Source organism: Opisthocomus hoazin, chromosome 4 (assembly GCF_030867145.1).
Source record: "Opisthocomus hoazin isolate bOpiHoa1 chromosome 4, bOpiHoa1.hap1, whole genome shotgun sequence".
NCBI lineage: Eukaryota > Metazoa > Chordata > Aves > Opisthocomiformes > Opisthocomidae > Opisthocomus > Opisthocomus hoazin.
In genome coordinates this window covers 42,370,513-42,393,368 of record NC_134417.1, presented here as the reverse complement: position 1 = coordinate 42,393,368, position 22,856 = coordinate 42,370,513, and the positions used below count along the sequence as shown (strand labels likewise).

The 22,856-nt window shown below is 41.0% G+C and overlaps 1 protein-coding gene across 23 annotated transcripts in view; it reads left to right on the top strand.

The window, feature by feature from the left end:
* ARPP21 (cAMP regulated phosphoprotein 21) overlaps positions 1–22,856 on the top strand; it is a 255,713-nt gene that overhangs the window by 205,287 nt on the left and 27,570 nt on the right. For all 23 annotated transcript variants that reach the window (XM_075418775.1, XM_075418768.1, XM_075418770.1 and 20 more), the window contains 3 exons: positions 585–689; positions 3,151–3,414; positions 11,083–11,209. In XM_075418775.1, the coding sequence (XP_075274890.1) occupies positions 585–689; positions 3,151–3,414; positions 11,083–11,209 (496 nt within the window). The remainder of the gene's footprint in view (positions 1–584; positions 690–3,150; positions 3,415–11,082; positions 11,210–22,856) is intronic.

The window sequence follows — 22,856 nt, the reverse complement described above, 5'->3', positions numbered from 1 at the left end:
AATGAAAGGAGTAGTAAAGCTATTCCAAGGTAATAGCGCTGTAGAAAATTGTTCTTTCACTTAGATAAACATCTGCTCCAAGCTGACAGGCCTGTCTGTTGTTAATGTGCAGCCTGTTCATTGTCAGTTTTTTTTTTTAGCTATTGTGTTCTGCCAAAGCAGCTTTACAATTATTATTCCTTTGCCTATGACACACTCGGAGTTAAATCAGTCATTATAAGCAAAATTCAAATACACATTTACACTGTGCTACTCTTCCATTTTATCTCTGTAAATTAAATGTAGGATCATAATTTGGCTTTGCCTCACATCAGTAATAAGAAAGCGTAGTTCTGTCTTTATTTAATCTAACAGCCATCAAATATATGAAAAAAAGACAGAAAAATCTGTAATAAAATATTGGTTGGTATAAGGCTAAAATGAAGACTAAAATCGCAGTGCCTGATTTCTTGAACCTGGGCTGGCGATGAGTCATCTGCATTTTCAGAGCTGTGTTTGAGACCTTTGTTCTCAGTAACGGAGTTTGTTGTTATCTATCTCTAAGTAGGTTGTATTTATTGTCTTTCACTGTGTTTATTTTACAGCCTGTTCAGGCAATGCAGCCATCTTCTCAGTCAGTCCAATATCCAGCAGTTTCTTATCCTCCCCAGCATCTCCTGCCGATCTCTCCAACGCAGCAGTTTTCTGTGGTACTGAAGACTGTGATTTCTTTTTTCTTATTTCCTTGAAGTTGGATGTATGAGCATGAGTATACCCGAGAGCCTCTGGGGAGGGCTGCGAGGGGCATCGCATGCCAGAGCCCCATCTAAATCCCCCTTTGCCTTAGCACTTTTGGTACTAACAAGTGTTTTGTAAGAGTATTCCCACTGATTCTGGTTATCTAACCTGGAGGGTGATGTTAGGAGAAGGGCGCTCTACCTGCTTAGCAGAGCCTCCAGAAAAATGTTTTACTGTGCCTGTGATAGGAGCCAGTCTCTCCCCACTTTATATCGAGGGAGCTTAAATTGCTAACTTCAGCATTTGTGATTTGAGTTATCCCCTTTCTATGTCCACAAAGACTGGAGAAGAGACCTCTAGAAATACTTTTTTATTTAATTTTATATTATTTTATCAGCATACTAAATTCACTGCCTGGATTTATTCCCTGATGATAGCAGAACGCCTGGAAAACAAGAATAGTGGTGAACCAGCTGCAGAAGGTGTGGTACGCTATGCATCATGACAAAGCACCAATGGACGTGTATAATAAAAATAAATAGAATGCTCTTCTGGAGTCTGAGTTTGGCTTGGTGCTTGCAGGGCTGAGATTATACTGTTGTAAAATGAAACTGACATTTTAAGAGGCACTACGAGATTTTTTTATGTTATTTTCTCTGTTGCTCTGGTAATCTTGTTTATGACTGATTTTTTTCCCAAGGTAGAGATGTCATGTAGTTATAGTAAGAGATGGAAACAAAGCTGAACGGATCCTTGCAGCTAAAATAATGTTACTAATGCCTGGTTGATGAGCAGTACCATTTAAAGGACAATAAAAACTGTTCCGTGCTGAACAGAAGTTGCGTATCTCAGTGCTAATTCTCTTGAAAAGTGTCTTGTAGGCATCTCAGCTTGCTCTAGTGATAGTCATAGGAAGCTTGATATTTTTAGTGACTAATTTAATAGCGAAACTTCACCAGATTGAATGTCTTCAATATCCATTACATTATATGCACAATGTATAAATTGTAGGGTTTTGAAGCTCTTAGTCTCTGTTGTGCAAATCCAGAGGCATTCCAGGCTCAGTGAACTTTCTTGCTGAATCTGTTTGCCGTCAGTTGCTATCCAGGTAATGAATATCCTAGCTTTTTAAAGAAACAACTTCAGACAGATGATTTATGTGCCTGAATATGGATGTAGGACAATGGTAAAGTTAATAGCATTACTTTCTTACACCACCTGATGATTTGACGGGAGTGTTTAAAAGTGTGGGCCCACATTATGTGCTCTCAGAGCGAGAGTGTGAGTCTCTGTGTGGTCTCTGGTAGTGCTTTCCACAAACAAACTTTTTTTTCCTTATTTTAAGTTTCCTGACAATAAATGCATTGTGCAGGGTGATTCTGGAGAATGAACACCACAGGAATGTGAATGAAATTGAAGCGACAGCTTTTAAAAAGTAGCATGGGTGTTCTAAGTGAGGAGCATTTTTATAGTGCTTATTTGCTATCCGTGAGGAGGTATTGGGAAGGGACCGTAATCTGTATATTAGCACACGATGGGGTTTTATGCTGGATTTATTGCCATGCAGTGTACATTTTAAAGTGAAGTATTGAAAAGTCTTATGATATGAGCACAAACGAAGATGCATAGAACCACATTTGTAAATCTTCAGCCTTCACAAATTAAACTTGAGAGCGTTGATTACGTTGATTAGTATGGATCTTTTTGCAATACTGAACAGATACTGTCTAGAATCCTTGTATTATTACCAGCATGTAATGACACTTAGGTCCATTGACTTTATTTGGTATGTTCATCCTACCATAGATTTGTTCCCCGCCCCCCCAGTCGAGTAAAGTACTTGTTTCTTATCGACATTGAATAAAAAGCCTGGAAATAGAAACTGAAGGCTTAGTGAAGGCTTAGCATTTTTTATCTGCTCTATGTTTACAACCTTGGATTTTCAAAATAGTCCAAAAAGGGAAAGGTCTGCACCTGAATCGTACTGAATTCCTCCTGGGATCATTCTGAAACGCAGGTGAAATTACCAGCATGTGCTTGGCTGAGGAATTCTGTGTTTGAGGGGAGAGGTATTCATAAGGCTATTTTCATGCCCTTTATATTTAAAACATCTTGTTTTGAACACTGTAAAGTTCATTTGTCATTTTGGAATAAAAAGAGGGGGTTGGCAGGGTAAAACCCAAAATAATTGGCTTTTGTGCCAAGCGATGCCATTCACCTTGCAGTCTGGAAATCTGTGTCAAAGCATTTATAGTGATTTTCATTTTAATTGCCTTCATTTTTGTAGATATCCATGCAAAGTTTGGCATGTTTTTGAGCTGAATGATTCCTTTCCCCCTCATGCTCTGTTTGAGCCTATTTTGTTTTGCTAATTTGCGTGTCTACCGCAGACATCGTGTCTACATCATTTTCTTATTGCCATTTGCCCTTCAGCGAGATGACATGACAACACAGTTTAACCAGATGAGCTTAAGCCGTCAATCGTCAGGAGACAACCCTGAATCGCCTTCCGGTCCTGTCTACCCATCGCCTATCTTGCAGCAGCCTGCCCAGCAGACGGGTTACATTATGGCTTCCCCAAGTCAGCAGCTTCCCCCAGGAGGCTTTACAGGTTCAGGTCCACCAGTATCCCAGCAAGTGCTGCAGCCGCCACCACCGCCCCAGGGCTTTGTGCAGCAACCACCGCCACCTGCTCAGGTAGGCAAAGCCTTCGCTAGCGGTTTGGCATGCTGCTCATTGTAACATCAGAAAGAGAATACAAAAAAAATTACCCAGATTCTAGATGCCCCCCCCGCCTCCCTAGGAGAAAACGAGCAGATTTTTAGGCAGCAGGAAACTTGCAAAGTCTCTGCCATTTCCTGGGCTTTAGCAATTCCTTCCTTATCCTCGAGCCGTTTTCTGAACATACGTTCATACTCCAGGACACATCTGCACATGAATATGAAGGAGGAGGGTGAGTAAATATCCGTAGTCCTTTTTCCCTATATATGTACCAAAAGAGCAACGTGCACATCAGCCCAGGTAGTCATTAATCATATTTAATTGACTTGAACATGTGAGATGTCACAGATTAGTAATTTTAACTGTCTTCCTGAAGACTGATTATGTTTTACTGTTCACTACCAAACATCTCTACTTGTCTCTTGGGTACCTTTACAGAATATTGAAAGTGATGACTGTCAAGAAGTAAAATGCACAGATAACTTTCTGGCCCATTTTCAAGGCATACACTTTAAAAAGCCAAATTTCTTTATCCAGTTATAGATAACTTCATTTAAACTCTACTTTAAAGTGGTATGAATAACATTTCTCATGTTTCCATTTTATACTTTGGAAGAAAATATATGAAAAATAAAGTAAAAAAAAGTCACTGTTTCTTTTAATGTAAAAGTAGTGTAAACCGTACTATTTTGTTTTTGGTTTCTCACTTGTTACTGAAAATCTCTAATTGTGTTTGTTAATGAGATTCTGTATTGCCACACTAATGAAGAATTTATACTGTTACAATGTTTTAAGTGGGCTAGAGATCTAGTTAATTAGATCACTAATTAACAACAAAAGAAATCTGAAGACCGCTGGATGGTGACATCCATAGTTTCTGTAGTTGGAAACGTCGCAGCCATTTTTTCTGAGAGAAGAGAAGGCTTGCGTAAGATAATTTTTAAGGAGATGAACTTCAATATAATGTGATTTTTTTTCAAAATTTAAAATATTGCTAGACAAAGACTTCACTGTTTGCCAAATGTAGCATATTTAAAAAAGATTTTGGGAGGTAAAAACGACGTGAAGAGCACAATCCCGTGATGAATCCATCTCCCCATCTAGACTGTGCCTCATAAGTGAGTAAGTAGAGGCTGTCCGAGCTTCTCTTCTCATGTGCAACCCCCCAGTGCCCTCAGTGTTTTCAAGCACCATTTAATCAAACCTCATGGCACTTCCAGTGAACCAGATAAATGTGAGCACCTCCATTTTACAAGCTGTCACGGCAGCAGGCGAAGCGGTGTGTTTTCAGCCCTGCCAACCAGGGTCTGCTGCGGGAGCGAAGGGGTCTGCAGAATCGTGCTGCTCTCCGTGGCAGGGGACCCCGCACCACTGCCGCCTCCTCTCTCCACTCCAGTGAGGCCAGGTTTGCAGACCACCCTGGGGCCTCTGCTAGACCCCTCCTCGGCTGACTTTGTGGAGGCAGTTTCTGCGGGTTTGCTGCCGTTCCTGCCTGCCTGAGGCTGAGCCTTTGCCACCTGGGGAGCGAGCGTTGGATTTCACCCTCGCGTGTGCAGCAGGGTGCAGGGTTTTGGCTCAGTTTGGTGTAGTGCTTCTTTGTGAAGCTGTTTTCTCATATTAATACTTACTCTGGTGCAACGGGAGAGACAGATGAGCTTCTTCAGAGGACAAGTGATGAGGAGGTGCCTCTTCATATATAGGCTGCTGTAGAACTGGTACTGTACTGTCTTACGGCCACTGTGCCTCCGTCCATTCCTCAAATACGGTACATACTGGCGCTTCCCTCCTACATTGTAACTTTCCACTTTGATAGAGAGGGAAGAAAAATATCTTTTGGGTTTGTAGTAACTTCATTTACTTCACTGGGGAGTAGTTTGTCCTCAGGAGGTGCAGAAAGACAAGAAACTCTGTGCTGTCAGCTTCCTCTGCACCGCACGCACCATTCATCTACAGCTTGTCGCTGTTCCAAACGATCTTGTCAGATACCTGTGTGGAAGAGGGCATGGGGGGGATCAGTCCCTGCTGTCTGTGTCGCTGTACCATGAGCTTGGTCTGCCAAGGGAGAGGGGGCAGCAGCTCTCAGCATCTGCATGCACGGGTGGGAACTTCTGATGGACGATTCAAGTTTTAATTCATTTTCTTCAGACCTAGAATGCGGCACAGTGGTTTACATACTACTTGTAGCACATGTGTGGCAAATAGGGGATCCCACTTATGAAAAGATGAGCAAAGCCTTGGTCAATAGCAGTTCCTCTGCCCTAGCAGCTCAGCTTTCTGTGCGGGGCAGCTAGATACCGACACCCTGTCCTGTCCTGTCCTGTCCGTGGCAAAACTTCACTGCGGCAGTGGCTGTTGGCAAGCTGAATCACCTGTTACTCTTTTGGGCTTAGAAGCAATAGTAAGGTTGCTCTCATATGGCAAAGCAGGTGGTCTGAGACAGACTGAAAAAGAAAAAAAAAAAGGCAATAAAATTGGTAATGCATGCAAAATATTATGTGATGCATTAATCAATGCAATGCAATCAATGTAAAAGCACTTTTATATCTTAAATGTTGCTATTGAATTTATACCAGTAAAAAAGAGGCTTGACGCTAATGGCTAATTGGTTCCTGTAAATGCACTGCTGATAGAGTTCTGTTGGGTTGGCTGTGGGGCTTTTTATGCTGTTGGAAAATATCAGAGCAAGGAGAACTTGGGTGGAGGTCCTGCGAGTATGATCATTTCCTTTGGGAGCTGAAAGGAGGAGAAAGAAACTCTCTCCAAGCCTACAAATCCAAAGGTGCTGCATTTAGATCATTAGCTTTTGTATTAAAGTTCAATTAACATAGCTCTGCAGCTGTGCTGCAAGGTTCTCTCTCCCAGTCTGCACCCAATCAGAAGCAGACTGGGTTTGAAATGGCGTGCCTAAGAAGTGGTGAGAGGACCACTTGCATTTCTTTTGCCACTTCTTTCATCACAGCTGTTCCCCAGCTTGACAACAGAGTCATGATTTAATAACCTGAAAATAATGATCTGTCTTTGTTCAGCCAATTGAAAACAAAAAGCCAAACCCAACCATTAGTCTGAGTTTGCTGAAAGGGACTTTTACCGGCAAATTCCTGTTTTTGCTGTCTGTATCCCAAATATCAAAGATACATCTTCACTTTCTCTGTTTTCTTCTATTTTCAATTTCCTTCTCTTTGTGATGGTTCTTCTGTAGCACTTATAGGCCCAGGCACTTCAACAAGGGTCCACGTTGGGTTTTTGCAGCATTCTCTCATTGGTGCTTGTCATTGCTCTGCCTTTGCAAATGAAGAAATGGGAGAACTGCGAGTACTATGCCAATGGGAAAGCATACACTCCCTTTAAAATTATTTGCACCTCTGACTCATTCTTTGTGGAAGCTCTACCGGCAAAATGATGTCCAGAAGTGAGATGGCGTGAATTCTGGGAGGATCTGAGAGAAGTAATGCACATGATGAAGCATTTTTCACCCAAATGAATTTTATGTCATCGTTAATTTTAGCTGTCTCTTTGCAGAAGTCCCCTCCTAGACAGTCCGTAGCTACCATAAGACAAAATCTTTATTCATAGCACGTCACCTCTAGGTGAAAAAGGCTGGGGAGTCACTGCAAGTGAGTGGATCTTTCCTTGATGATCTCAGAGTATTGGAGGACATGCCTGCAGTTGTTGGAACACAGGCCATTGTTTTTTTAATACTGTTACTGTGATTATTATAGAGGATGAGGGCAGGGAAGAGAAGAATCCTTGAAGAGCAGCTCACCCCAATCAGTTAGGTACTGGTAGGAAATGGCACCTCTGTGTGTCTGTAGATCATTGTGGTTTCTGTTGTCTTCACTCCCATTTATGCAACTGTAGTTGCCATTAGCACTAGTGTTAGCATCACTGATCGTCTGGATAAAGGTATTAATCCAAAACTAACTGGATACCACCAGTGTTAAGTGACGGTGGAATACCTGTCAGATGGCAGAATCAAGCTGTAAGTTGGTAAGAAGGCAGGTTAGAAAAGTAAAATCAACCTGAAACGTGGAGAAATCCTGTTCCTACCATGCGGATATAAACAACATACCTGTGAATTTAAGGGATACTCTTAGAGGGCGGTCTGAGGGTAATGGGTGTCAAACTGTAGGTGGACTGAAGAAAAAACAACAGAAAGCCAGTGCTCGATTGAGTCTCTGCCCATCATCGAGAGACAAAGCACATCAGAAGGCGGAAAGAGTAATACCTCTTTGTGCTGTTTCATGAGTGTCTCTGAAGTGATGTGCCCAATCCCGCTACAGTTAAATAAAGAAAATGCTATATATGAGGGAAAAAATGCAGATGCATTGGAATGGTCAGCCTACAAACAAGGAGGGTATTCGCCTTCAAAATAAGAATATTCATGGGGGTAAGGGTCATCTGTCAACTATTTTAAGGGTAGTGATTAAAGAGGGGGGGATTTTTCACAGTGTCCAGGATTAAGATCAAGAAACAATGCTTTTAGACTAAAGAAGGCAGCATTTGTTTAGGTTATGGTCTTAGAAGGGCATTTTTTAGTTTTATTTTTTAAAAGTAACCATATAGCTGTGTTGGCTTGGTTGTTAGTGTAGTGGAAACTTCCTGGTTCTGTAAACGAGATATGTTATAGTAGCAGAAGGTCCAAGGTTAGATGGTGCATTCACATGGGAAAACAATTCAAATATAATCTAGTGTGTCAGTAAGCTGCTACAGAAATGTAAAGTTTTTTGTTGAAGAACATATAAGTAGAGGTGTTAGTAACACTGATGTAATGAGAAACTGAAAAATTCAAGAGGGTCAGAGTAGACAATGTAAGTCTCTGATCCCTCTAATTCCACTGTTCACTAAAGTAGTACCAGAAAGGACAAATAACATGTTTCAACTACTGACGTGGAGATGTACTCAAGATAAATGAAAATGGATCCTTCCAGACCCTTCAACCACCAAAGACTTGTTTTATCCATGTCTGTATTTTATATCAAGCCCTTCTTTTAATGTCTGATATCTTTAAAAAAAAAAAAAAAACCACACAACCAAAAAACACTTCCCAAAAAAACCCCACAAAAAAATCAACCAACCAGTCGGAAAAACCTTATACCTCTTCTCTGCAAGTCATGTGTGCATGATTACTAGCAAATACATCCATTAATCTTTCTAAATGAAATGATTTTCTTACCCAGTACTCCTCCTACTAATATTTTTCAGGCTGATAGATTGCAGTCTGATAAGCTTCTAAATAGGATATGTAACAAATGTATTCCAATGAACTGAGAAAATGAGAGGAAGGGAGAAAGCCCTTTAACTCTGGGGTGTTATCTGCATGATAAAAACAAGTAAGTGTTTCCAAATTACTCTGAGTTCTTCAGTGTATGCATATGATTTTTTGCCAAGCTTGTTCAGCTATAAACCTCACTTCAAAACCTGTACTCTTTAGGCTAAATTTTAAAGTTAAAACCTCCATGCTCTTCCCACAAGAGATAATTTGCATTGTTCTCATATGCTTCTATATTTTGAAATATCTAGGAGCTTGTCTGCACAAGGAAAATGAGGAAGTTGAGGATACGTCAAATAAATTTAAATCCTTTAAGTGAGATTAAGCTGTAGCGAGGATAAGTGAGGGTATTTCCAGAGGGGTTTAATATTCTTTGATTTGTAGAATACAGTAATAGAAAATAAAGAATATTTGAGAGGATGTCCACTCTGTTCCCTTGCTCCAAGGCAGGATCAGCTATTTGCATTGACTTTATTTAGGCTGAGTCTTCTCACTTCTTTTAAGTCTCCTACTGTAGAGGTTTCCACAAGATGAGGTTATCACACTAAACTTGTCTGATCCCTTGCTTACACTGCTATGATATTTAAGGAGCGATTTTTTCACCATAAATGTTTGGGTCAACTGTCTTGTACCTTGTGGCTTTTCTTTGCAGAGAAACAGATTTATCATGATTTTGTCCATTTTACAGAGGCATTTTGCTTTTGTCACTTCAGTCTCTAACAAAACAGATGACTCCAGGGCAGGCTGTAGCCAGTGGGTGTCAATTGGTATTGTCTGGAGGGAGGATAGCTTACAACATTTTCCAATCAAACATTGTTGTCTTTCTGGTATTTGTTTGATTCTGACTGATATTAGTGGGGAGGGGGGCGGATAAGGGGAAAAAAAAATTCCATTGCTTCAAGAGAAAATGGATAGACTTTGAAGAATGAATGGGTATTCAGCCTCTTGAGTGGCAGGTGATATTGACAGTCAGTCTGCGGTCTTCACCAACATGGCTGAATCCTGCTTTGTTGATCCTGATACTTTACCCACTACAGTTACCTGTTTAGTAGTGTGTTACTTGCCAAATTAGCCATACGTATCCTCTTCTGACCTCATCTTTTATAGCTATGCCTGTTCTTTTTCATCTGACATTATCTCTAGGAAAATTTCTGATCTTTCTTATGATGTGCTAGCAGTTTACAAAAGAATGGAATTAGTTTTACTCTGCTAATACTTTATGGGTGATCAAGCTGAATGAGCTGTTCCACGAACATGCCCTCCATGGAAATAAAAGTGGCAAAACCAGTTCTTATTTTCATATGAAAAGAAGGAAAGCATTTGCTATGTCCGAGTAGAATAAATGCTACTCATGAAGAAAAAATTCATTGTATGATTTATAAAGGAGTGCTGACAGACGTGGCCGAAAGTCGCGAGAGAAGCAACGTTCTCCCAAGCCTGTGCTCCTCTGCAGTTTGTTGATACCATAATTTGCTGAACTCTGTCAGGTACCTGCAGCATCCACTGCAGCTGAAAATGAAAAATTTTGAGTGCTTTGAACTTGCCGAGGGTCAGTTGAGAACTGTTTATCTCAAATAACTCGGTAATGGTGGTATAGCATGTATAGGAAAAATCTTTAGCTCCAGTCACCCTCAAACTTCTATGTTCACCTACATGATAAGGTGTTGTAGTACATGTTGCTCTATAATGACAATAATAATAGAAAAAAGCCCACCTAGCAGAATTTACTGACTCAATGCCTACCCTGAGCTCCTGCAAGAAAACAACTATGATTGTTTTTTGAACTGTAATTGTATTCACACCAAATGTGAGAGAGGCTTTACAGGAAAATGTTCATGTGAGGAAGGATGTAGCTATTAAACAAAAGCGTGAATTTAATAGTTGTTTCTTGTAAGTGTTAAGGCACACACACTCCATCTTTCTCTCTGTCTCACTGCTGTATATTTTTATTCCAGGCTTCAAATTGACCATTTTCTCCAGATTTCAGTTAATGGTTCGACATGCTGTGTATATGTATTATGTTGATACGGAAGGTGTTGTTTGCATCCATGTTTCTGCAGCATTTGCTATTTTACTGTGATTTCTTTGGTATATGTGTGTAGGTTTTTATGTGTCCTGTATGTTTTTGTCTCTTTCAATTAAAATTCTTTCTTCTGTTTCTTAAAGCATCTGAGAAGAAATTTGGACACTGATAGTCCTTTTCCTAGCAAAGCTGAAAGCAAGGAGCAGTTCTTGAAAAGACACAATGCAAACCTCTCCACTACTGTTACCACCAATATCCTTGACTTGACCTTTTGCTCCCCTTCCACTTCTGTTTTATTTTGTGAATCTTTGAGCTTTAGAGTCCGTAGTTAGCTGCTGTTCTTTCATTGCAGATGCCAGTGTATTATTACCCATCTGGTCAGTACCCTACCTCAACAACTCAGCAGTACAGACCCATTGCCTCAGTTCAGTACAATGCACAGCGGAGTCAACAGATCCCACAGACTGCACAGCAAGCAGGTATTTACATCTGTTACTCATTTCTTCAGCTGCTCGCAGTGCCTTTGCTAGTGAAACTTATTGGTTGTGTTTTAATTTTGAATTTGAACAGCGCAGGAGAAAGCTGGTCGCTGTTCTGTTTGAAAATATGGTGAAAATTACAAATTGAGAAACCCTTTGCTTGGAGATGCCGAGCAATGGAAGAGCGGAGGTTGCGTTCTCCGCTGCTGTCCTGCACGCGGTGCCATGTCCTCAGTGTCCGTGCTCCACGTGACCGGGCACAGAGAGAGCCGGGAGGAAACCGATGTGAGCAGTCACATTGCATGTTCAAGCCAACCATCGCGGTTCGTTCTGCATCATGCAAACTCCCCAAAAGTTTCTAAGACTCTACATGGTGGACAGGTTTGCACTGGTGCACAAAGGGCTGGTCGTGCTCCACCATCTTCTGCTCTTCTCGAGCCCAAGGAGCGGCAGGGTGGTCCGTGTCATTGGTGCCCATCAGCACCAGCTCCCTGCAGAGACATGCGGTTGGAAGGGGGGCCGTTACACTGTAAGAGAGTGAGTAGCAGGTCTCACAGTGAACCGGTCTCTTTTCCTGCTGTGTCATGCCACTCCTGATGACACCAAAGTAAAAGGGACATGGGCAGAGTTGGGTTGGTGCGTGTTGGGGGAGGGCAGGGGTTGTGCTCGTGAAAGGGTCCTTGCATTTCAAGAGAATAAACACTTATTTTGGTTTTGGAGGGGTTTTTTTCTAAGTTATTGACTGTCTGTTTCTTCAGTGCACACCTCGCCTCGCAGGGTGTCTCAAACAGTAACTCCAAGGTGTGTGGGGGGTGTTGTTCCCCTGTAGGGCTTGTAAAGACAGACGTGCCAGGTAGGACAAAGCATTCATCTTTCTGTTGGACTTTGCCAGAAACCCTTCTGAATGGCAAAGCAGGTTCCCTGCAAAGGCATTGATACGAAAGTCTTTTAAGATGCAGCTCAAGAGCCCAGACGCGAGACGTGAACAAGACTTACAGGGTCATCCAGCCCGTCAACCTGTCTCTGTAATGCGACTGCTGGCAATTTTGTTCACATTCTCTCAGGCGCTCAGGGAGACAAAGACACAGCAAACACAGCTATAACTAAGCAATTGATTACTGTTTGGGTTTTTTTTTTTAAGCTGTTTTAATAAAATTGGTGGCATTTTGATCAGTGTCGGTGGTGACTGACTGTGTCTGCTTTCATACATTCGTATTTATACATTCCTGAGCAGGAAAGGGATGAAATATTGCGCAAAGGTCGTCTGTCTCTTCTGACTTCTCCTGCCTGACAGTCTGGTACCGCATTTATTATCTCTATATAGTGGGTCTTTGAACCTAAGTGCAAATCAACTTGGATGACATTATCTGCGTCTGCTGCGTTGTTATAAAACCATATTTATCAGTTTAATGCTACGTCCATAGCATAGTGGAGATTACAGTAAATGAAGTGCACAAGAGATGGTCTGAAGCACTTGAGTGGTGTTCTGGAGAAGATCCAGCTATTTGAGCTTCAAAAATATATTGTAGCACAGGAGCTGTTATGTTGGAGTACAGACAATGCGGAGATGCAAATGCTAATTTTGTTTCTGTGTTTACTGCATTGTTTTCCTTACATGTTTGGAAAACATGAATCAAGGAGTTTGTGTAAAATCTCTAGCACGTCAGTCTTTTCCTATGATTCCCTCTTTCAGCTGCCTGCTCAGTTGGAAACATCATTCTTATCTCTTATTTAAAAATGAAAACGTTGCAACTATGGTTTAGACTCCCTGCTGTGGCGACGATTTTAAGCCTTTAGCTATTCTCAGAGACTTGGCTGAGAACAGATTCCTCAAGCTGGTTCATACCTTTGGGCTTGGATAGATGCTTTTCCGTATTGGTTGTCCAAGCGTGTGATGGGGTGCTAGGAAGCAGCTTACAGTTTCTTACAGATCTCATCTTGGAGATGATGTAAGGATCATTCAGATTTGTGTTCTGCTCCATCCCTTGGCATTTGGAAAATAACTGGCATTCCAAAATGTCACATGATCTGTACTAAAATAAAAGAGAAATTAAAGTAATAGGATATATTATAGTATATATTATTTATGCTACAGATTTATTGCAGGAGGTTCACTGTAACCACTGAGACACCAAAAAAACAAATGATTTGGTGATGGTTTCAGGTGGTTTCATGCCCAATGTTGCTGCATCTGCTTTTCTTCCCATCAGCCTGTGCACCCACATACATTTTGCTCCTTGTGTGCCCTGCTGCTTCAGCCCACCTGCAAAATCCTCATCTCTTTTGGCTCCTTTTCGATGCCCGGTAGCTGCTTGCTGGGCAGGAGACGGTGTTGTGGCACTGCAGCAGAATGACTGGTGACACCTAAACAGCGCAGACAGCTCATGGTGGGAGGGCAGGTGAGCTGTGACACACTTCTCTTTCAAGCCACTGATTTTTATGAAACTTTAGAAATGCCATTTCTTTGCAGCTTCCATCTCTGTGTCAGATGTGATAGAAATTAGATGACAAGCTCAGTAAGTTTCTCTGTGAGTTATTTGAGGAAAAGCTGGTAATCACGCTCATATTTCCTTCAGCAACCAGTTTTAAAAAAACAAAACACAAAACCTCAAAAAAACCCTTTTAAACCTTCCTAGAAACTTGTACACGATTGGAAAATAGCAATCAACAAGAGAGTGTTTCAGACTGCAGTTTCCCTTCCCACGCAGGCTCACCTTCAGCTCGGAACATGAGCAGGTTTTGCAGGAGTCTGGGATAACTAGGGGCAGGAGAATGAAGACACGAAGGAGAACTGATCTGAAATGGTTTCCCCAAAAGACATCGCAACACATGCTGCTGGTGCTTCGGAGAGAGGATGGCTGCGGTGCAGGCAGCCCTGCGGGAGCCCAGGCTGTCTGCCCGTACCTGCCCGCTGGCTTGTACAGCAGCATGAACAGGGAGGCAGCCGCAGCCTGGCGGCTCGGAAGATGTTTTATCAAAATAAAAAAGTTTGCCTGCTTGGGGGAACGTTTGGAAGCTTTCAAAGTAGCAGCAAGGAGTTCAGATCTTACTTTCCCCACTTTGGGCTGCAGAGGTCAAAGTTTGATCTAATGCCAGCAATTTGTTTTCATTTTCCTTAAAAAAGGTCTCTTCAGGAGCGGAGCGGTATTGATGACTTTTACAGCAAACGGCTAAAGTAAAATGTCAGCACAGCATCTCTGGTGGCCAAGGGAGCCTGTACTCTCTCATGGCTCTGGAAGGAGAGCAATATTAAGTTAAAATGGCTCCAGGGCAGAAAAAAAGATGAGCTCACCTAAAATTAGATTAGCGCTCTGGCAGCAATAAATCATTTGGAGAGAAGGATGAGAACTTTTTTGTGTGTTTATTTTGTATTTTTTATTTTTTTTCCTAAAGTGCTGGCTTGTATGAGAACAGAAGTGACCATTTCTGGAGGAAGCCTGCTACAAAGAGAGTTGTCCATGAGGATTTTATTAAAAACCTCTGCCATTTGAATGATGTTCATTTCTGTTCAAGCCAAAATATGATACCTGATCATGGGGTAGCACTGATCTGTAAACAGAAATACTTCTATTTCACTCAGCTACATACCGTTATTGCTTTTCAGTATGCTTCTTTTGCACCATTCTTGAGTCCAGAGTGTTGCTGTTGAGTGGGGCCAGGGTCAAGCCGGTGTCTGTCACGCTGTGGCATGCATAGGACGTCGCAGATGGATTCTTAGGACATGTTCAGGCAGCTGTTCTCAAAAACAGTATGCTTATTTTTCAGACTATTTGGGTAGGTTGCTCTTACTCATTTCTGCGCTCTATAACAGATGATGCTTAAGATACTGTGACATGACTTGTTCAATAACCACACAGACAAAAATATTTCAGTACTCCCATCTAGTAGTACTCTATAAATTGCACGTTTAGTATCATCAGTATTTCATTTTTCAGTAATTATCTCTATACTGATAGTTTCAGAAGCTTTCAATCCCATTTATTGTGTTTGAATAGAAAATAGAGATATACTGATGATAAATCACTAAGGATTTGTATTTTAGCATGATAGCAATGTGTTATTTTATATCTGTGTCTCTATTTTCTTTCGTTATAGCAAGTGCTGTGCACTTCGAGGATTTTTCGTCTTTAAAGTGCTTCATAAACATGAGCTGGATAAGTGCATGAATATTCCAGTGGGATATGCAACTGTTCTTAATGCCATTCACAGTGAACAAGCTGCAACAAATTACATGATTTTTTTTCTGCTTTGGTTCATTGTTGTATGTCTGTCTTGTGTTCCGGATAATTTCATAGTGCAACAGTTATTTTATGGAAAAAATAATATTTAGATTCTGTTTTGGGACATAGTTCTAAAAGGCATTTAGCTTGGTTGCTCATACAGTTGTAAGGTAAAAATCTGTGGCATGTGTTTTGCATCAGTAACGAAGATCATCTTTTGAGCGTTTTGAGCGAAGATTATCTGTAGTGTTTATTTGAAAAATCTTCCAGTCATAAGTTTACACTGTAATATTTGTAGAGAAAATGTGATAATATTTAGCGTAGTTGGGTGTCTTTAATTCCTGCAATTAATGTAATGATTTTAGGATTTCTCATGCATTTGAGAATAAACAAATATTGCCATTATAACCTGATTCAGTGCCCAGGTAGCACAGGGAGGCTCAAATTGCATAGGAAATCTCTGCTTTTTCCTAAAAGCAGAGTAGTTGGTTGTTTACAGTAGCATCATGGACAAAAGGAAGTCGTTATGAGAGGAAAATATATATCTGAACACTACCTGGGTGTAGAGTCCTTTCTTAATAAGTATCCGTGGATCTTCTGTAAGCAGCAAATGTCTGTCTTGAAGGAAAGGTAGTATTTCTGATGGAGTACTGTATTATTAGCCTTTAAAGCTTCAAGTAAGGAAAAAGAGGTAATTGTCTCTTTAATGCATCTCTGAAACAAATTTTAAGCAAAGACAAAGTGTAGCTTAACAGAGTCTAGAAATTTGATTAGGTAGAAGTCAGAGTCAAATTTACAATGAAATACTGAATTTTTACTTAATTTAATCATTTAGGTGTCAGCATAATTGAAGAGTGTTATCTTCCAGTCTTTTTCATCCTCTTTGTCTTCTGAAAGCTTTTGTCACTATAAAATGATACTGAGAGAAAGGGGAAGGGAAATGTGCAGCACTAAAAAAAAAATTTGGTTTGTTATCATGGTCATTAGAGAACCTTATAAAGAAAGATTGCAGCTTCCTGCCTTCGTTAGCAACCTGACAGGAGCTCATGGTCCATAACAGATTTGTTTGCATAATTCCATCTATAATTTCTGTGCTTATATAAACATAAAAAACTTCAATTTTTAAGTGTCTAATTATCTGAAGAAACTATTTCTCCAACAGTAATTGCTTACTGCGCTATTGAAGCAGGTTCGTACTGAAGGTTTCCCTCTGCGTTTAGTGCGAAATTTTTTTTACAGCGGACGCTGCTGCTTCTGAAAAGCATTGCAGGGGTTGTGTGTCTCATTTTTACAGGGGCTTGACAGGAACAGGAGGGACAGAGCCCTACTGTTTTAGGTACTTAAGTGTAGTACCGCTTTCGTTAATGTTGATGTAAGGCTTTGGAATTTAAAAGCGTTTTATGAAATGGTAGGGCCAGATCAAGACAGAGTTTGCTGCAATTGCAGTAGGAGATCAAAGTTCAAAATTGTGATCTTGAAGTGATCCACATGTATATTACTAGTTTCTGTCCAAGTATTTTATGTTTAAGTTACCCAGAAACTTAAATCTTTACCTAGAAGCGCTTCCATTTTGACAGTGGGGAGTATCTTGGACCAAGAGCATCTGCAAGGTAGAGCTAAGCACTCCTCCTGCCAGCTGCCTTAGAGACTTCTTCTGATGGGTGTGCCATGGAAGGGCTTGTCGCAAACCTAGGGGGCTGTTCTTCAGGCTTGTTCTTTTGTGGTTTGGTTTGTTTTTTTCAAAAATCACATCTGGAGGAGAAGGAGCCCTTGTTTGTGGCGGTGGTTTTATTTTTTTAATTTGATTTTATGATCTGGTTCCAACTTTAGGCATTCCAATGGTGTGAGAAACCCAGATACCTTGGCCTGTGAGGATTTTAACCCATGTTGTGCACAGCAGGGGAAATGCTTGCCAGGTTCCCTGCTGTTTGGGGACATTCCCCGTGTTTCTTACAGTGCTTTCTTTAAAGATGTGAAGGAACAGAGAATTAAGTGCATGAAAAAGAAGGGCATAAAGCAAGAAATTTGCTTGGTTCTGACTATACATTCTATATTCTTTTTTTTGCAAGTTTAAGGTCTTGCTTTTATAGTATTTCACTGTTGTATACAGTATATGATTAATATCAGCTCCAAGACCCATCCACCTCCTCAGTGTTTCCTATTAGCTACCCACAGGGAGTTTCCTACATTGAGCTTTGCACCCTGGGTTTCATTCCCCTGCTGCTGGAGGAGGGGTCCGTGACTGAACATTGCATACGAGACTTTTCAGAAGCTTGCTGGGAGAGCCAGGACTTGGGCTTAAAAGTTTTAAAATTTCTAGTCTTAGGAACACTAAATCCTGTTGTCCTTCTGACATTAAGCAATAGTGCTGCACCAGTACTGAAACAGCATTCAGTTTTGCAGAATATCTGTAATTTAAATTAATAGCAGAATTAATACTATCACACTTCCTGCAGTGTGTATTTGATTCTGAAAATTAAGAGGCAAAATCACTTTTGTCAAAAAGCTTTTTTCTTCCTCAAATTACTTGTTTAATTATTCAGTATTCACACCAAGAGAGATCAAATATCGAGGGAAGAGAACACTGGTAGGCTCAACAGCCATAAGAGTCTTAAGACAGGCATTTATTTGTGGTTTTCTTTCAAGGCTTCTCAAGTTTTATTCAACTTCTCTAGCACTAATTAAAATGTGAGCGATTTCTGACAGTGTTCCTGGGGTTTCACACTAAAATACAGACTTCTAAATTTTTTATGTTTTATTTTTAGGGAATTAGTATGTGTTAATCTCATGGCAGTTAATGCACAGGAACAAGCAGAGAGAGAAAAGATTGTGACAGCATTGTGCAGTGGATAGGACTTCAAAATAGGCTCTGTAAAAATTGCAGAGGCCACACTAAGATGTAGGGAACACTCTAAGGTATTCAACAATGTCCACAAAGAATCTTTGTATTTCTGTCTTTTCTTTGCCAAAGAGTGTCATACATCATCTCTATTGCTAATTCTGTGTTGGATCAATGCACAGTGCTCCCACTGCTTGCGATGGATTTTTCCAGCACTGAATAATGGAGAGATTTATACTGTGGTCCTTGAGAGCAAAGACAGATGTCATCTTTTCTTTTTTTCAATTTTTTTTTTTTTTCCCTTTTCTGATGCCATCCTGCCATTGCTAGAACTAGTGGAGCCCCACCATCGACTGAAATGCTAGAAGGGTTCTCTGGAGGGACAAAGGCCGTCTCCAGCTCTGCTTTAGGCATGCTGCTCACAGTAGGTCTGTAGGCTTTGGGGCTCAGTTTTCCATAACTTCCCTGCAGATGAAAGCATGCAATGGGATGGAGAAGTGCAGGAGGGCTTTTGGGTCTAGGCTAACAATTGAAGAACTACTCCAAATGTACACCAGAGATCTGCACTGCAGGGGAGGGACGCACTTTTGCCTTACAATTACTGTTGACTGAGGATTTAAGAATCGAAGCACACTTTGCAGTTGTAAAACTTAATAGAATAGGACACTTCTTTAGGCTGGGATGCGGCAGAAGTAATGTGTGTGAGTATGAGCTGCCTGGAAGAAGGGCCACGGCACGTGCTTGGTGTTAGGGTAGAGGAACTCAAGAGCAATGCCCCAGTAACTGAAGGAGTGTAAAAAGGTCCCAGTGCCTTTATCTGAAATTTGTTCAACCTTTGTTGCAGTCAGTTGCTGTTTGCCGAAACCGTCTGCAAGAATAGCATCCCTTTGCAATTGCAAGAACCTTTTCATTTTGACTCACCAACGTTAGATATATGGAGTGTATGCATTTGTATGGCAAGTGAGCAATTGTCTTAATTTCTCTTTCGTTTGTTTACAAGTGAAATAAGGCTGATAGTGTGGGTGTGTGAAGGAGGCAGCTCTTGAGTCTTTCCAAAGAAAGGAGCTGGTTTCCTTAGCAACAGGCAAGGATATGCGATACCTCTCCAAATAGTTCGTCACCTCTTCCCCAGGTCCTGCTCTCTGTTGCAGCTCTCTCGTTATGCACCAGAGCAGACAGCATGCCTGCAGCATGAGCTAATTGTAATGCATGATGGCTGGTAGCTGTCATTGGTATTGGACAGAAAATAAGAAAAAAATTGAATTTGCTGTCTGAGTGTCTGGTTCTAACAACAGCTTGATTATTTCTGTTATTACTAGTGATGCATAGTCCCTGCTGAGGTTTCACTTCCACTAGGTATCACTGGCATTTATCATTATGAACAATAAGGATAAATGCAGATTTTCTTGCTGCAGACTCTGGTGAGGCTTCCTTCATGGCTGATAGGATGTAGATTGAGAAGGGAAAGAGGTGATTCTTTACGCAGCCTTTGCTGCCAGTCTAAAGACCTAGCCGTAAATGCAGGTCATTTTACGTTCATTCACTCCACAACTGACAAACAGAGGTTGGTTATTACCATTCAGAGCTTCTCTTTCTGCTTCTGTTCATGTGCTGGTGGCAAGACGTGACTATATCCTCATCAGAAATGTAATTTGCAGGATGGAGAGACAAATAAGCACACTACTCAATATGTTGAACTGAAATTCCTTTTTTACGCAATGTTTTTTTTAGTATTTTGAGTCCCTAACCCAACCGTACCCGAATAATGGGAAGTTAGGTACCCCAGTTTATCTGGAAGGAGCTGAGATTAGAAGTAGTGTAACACATTTTCTTTCTCTATTTTTATGTATTTAATTTAATTTTTGTTTTAAATGCAGTTTCCAGATCCTAATGTCTTAGTAACAAATAATATGACTACCGTCATACCAGTGCTGAAGAACAAGGAAAGGAGAAGAGGCCAATCCGTGCAATAATGATTTTTGTACCGTAGTCGTATCAAGGAGTTACAGCTAGCCTTGAGAGCCCTCTGTGCTGAGAACTGTATATTTCTCTTTCACCCCTGAGATGCAGCACAGAGCTTTCATCCAGGGATAAAGGAATATTAAGGTAGGCACCGTGGTGGCCATCCAATTCAGGGCTGTTGTCCATCTCTAACAAGTTCCTTAGACAGCTTAGGTAAATCAGAAAAAGAAGGAAAAAGCTTTTACTGTGGCAGCTGTTCATTCATTCACTACCTGTGAAATGTTGGGCACCCAGATTTCCCACTGAGTGCTGAAAACGGTAAGTAGCTTATGGGATCATACATGTAGGATCCCGAAGTGTGTTTTCCTAAATATGAGTTTTCGTGGAATAATTAATATTTTTTGCAAGCATTTGAATCTTCTCATCATCTTCAGTTTTGATGTTCCTTATATTTGCTTATACAATGAAAACCCACAACCATCATGAGTAGTAGACTTTGCCTGTAAATAACAGCAGTCTTTGAGATGCTGTGCATCATTTCTTTCTGAAAGAGGTTAGCCCTGTGGCCTTACTTAAGGAAAAAAAAAAAAAAAGGCAGCCATTTCTTAGCAAGCAGATATTTAGGCTATATATATATATTTATCCTTGCTCTTTTTGTCAGCCTGTGTTATCAAAACAATTTGTTATACGCTTCAGCACTGTCCTCAGGGCTTCCAAGTAGCATGCTGGTAAAACAGAACATCTTCAACAGCATCTGCTGAACAATGCTGCATTTCCAGTTTGCTCTTTGTTGAGAGCTACCTTTCACCAGGTACTGAGGCTGCAGGAGTGCAAAAGACCGGATTTTTACAGGTTCTACAAAGTACCACTTCATAGAAAAAGCAAAAGAAGGGAAATGTAATAGGTTATAAGAAGCATTGTGCTACTTCAAAATGATTGCTGCTTTAATAGTTCCTATCAAATGGCAATTTTAATTCTGCCTCTATTGGAGAAATAGAAAGCAATTAATCTTTTGTAGCACATTGTGAAAAATAGGGGCTTAAGCAGTATCTCAGTGAGGCTGTTCCTTCACTTAACCTTGAGCTGGGCAATAAATAATTATAAATGCAGCTACATTGCAAGGCAAAAGTAATTTGGTGAAATAGAATTATCATATAATGCAGGAATTGGAAATCTGAATTGGGTTTCCTGATGTTCTTTGTCCCAGAAAAGCGTGAATTTGTCTATGATTTGTGTGTAAAAGAGTGGAGCTGGCTTTTACAAAGCACCTTTTACACCCAAGCTATCACCAAATCATGTGTATTGCAGTGTTGGCATAAGCAAATGCGCTCGCGCTCTGGCAGCTATAATTCACATAGAGCCTCTGATGGTAGGGCTTGTTTTATGGAGGGAGAAGGTGATGTCCAAGGTGCATGGATGTATTAACATCTTTCAGATAATTTCCTGCTCTTCACTCAGGGCACCATATCGATGCTGCCTTCCAGAATATTTTCAGTAGTACCACATCATATAAAGTTTCTGCTCCATTGTGGTGAGCTGCTGAGGAGATTAAAGGTACAAGTCAGAGCTGCTTTACCTTTAGCGTCTCTTTCCTGCCCATGCAGATTCAGGGGACCCCTTTCCCCTCAGTGCCACGCTGGTGTTCCCTGCAGCTCCCGTGCATGCCTTGCAGATCCCAAAGCAGCGTTGCTAACCTCACTTCACCTTGGGGCTTTTCAGTCAGCTCAGTGGGAGCTGGTCAATGACAGGATCAGTGAAGCATACATGATACAGGTCATCAGTTCATATCATGGAGCTGTGTGCAGGATGCTCTGATAAGAAGAGGCAGAGGATGTTGGGGGGGGATGGAAAAGGTGTTTTTCCTACTCCAGAACCTGCCTCAGTGTACTGGTCAACTGGAGCAATAGGCAGGAGCCATTCAAGCCCCTGGCTAGCTCTGTAAATATGGGACGTCATGGGTAACATCAGGGTCATGTTATCAGAAATATGGCCTTGCGATATAAGGAACAAGAAACCTGTTGCTAGGAGACACAGCTAGCAATAGTAGTGAGTTTGTAGGGCGTTGTTCAGTCCTGCTCAGTCTCCACACCACTCCCACCAATTTCAGGGAGATACTGTGTATCTGCAGGGAACCATATTTATACTTACATGGTGGAAACTTCTCAGTGGTAAAGACTCATCTGCTTTTATCTGCTTTGTCCATGTGTTGATAGTGAGCTGTGGAGTGTTTACGAACTAAACTGAGGAAATTTCTTCGTTTTATAAAATGTAAAAATCAATGTAATGTGTAATTGCGCACACGCTCCTAGTTTCTCCTGTGCAAGTTTGAGACTAACTAAATGGCTACAAAAGCTGAAGCAGGATGCTTCAGTTTGACAGAAGTTAATAAAAGGAAGTGTAGCTTTTTTCCCTTTTTTTTTTCCCCTCCCCCTCCCCTTTTGATGTATTTACTTGTTACGTGATAAGGGATAAAGTGAAAGTGCAGAGCTATTCATTTTTATTAAGAGGTGTAGTCAAGTGAGCAGGGTGTGGTAGGATGGAGTCTTTTTAGTCCGCAAATAAATCAGTTTTCTGACCGATTTGAAGCCTGGAGGAGGGCACAGTTATTTCAGTTTCTGTCTGCTCA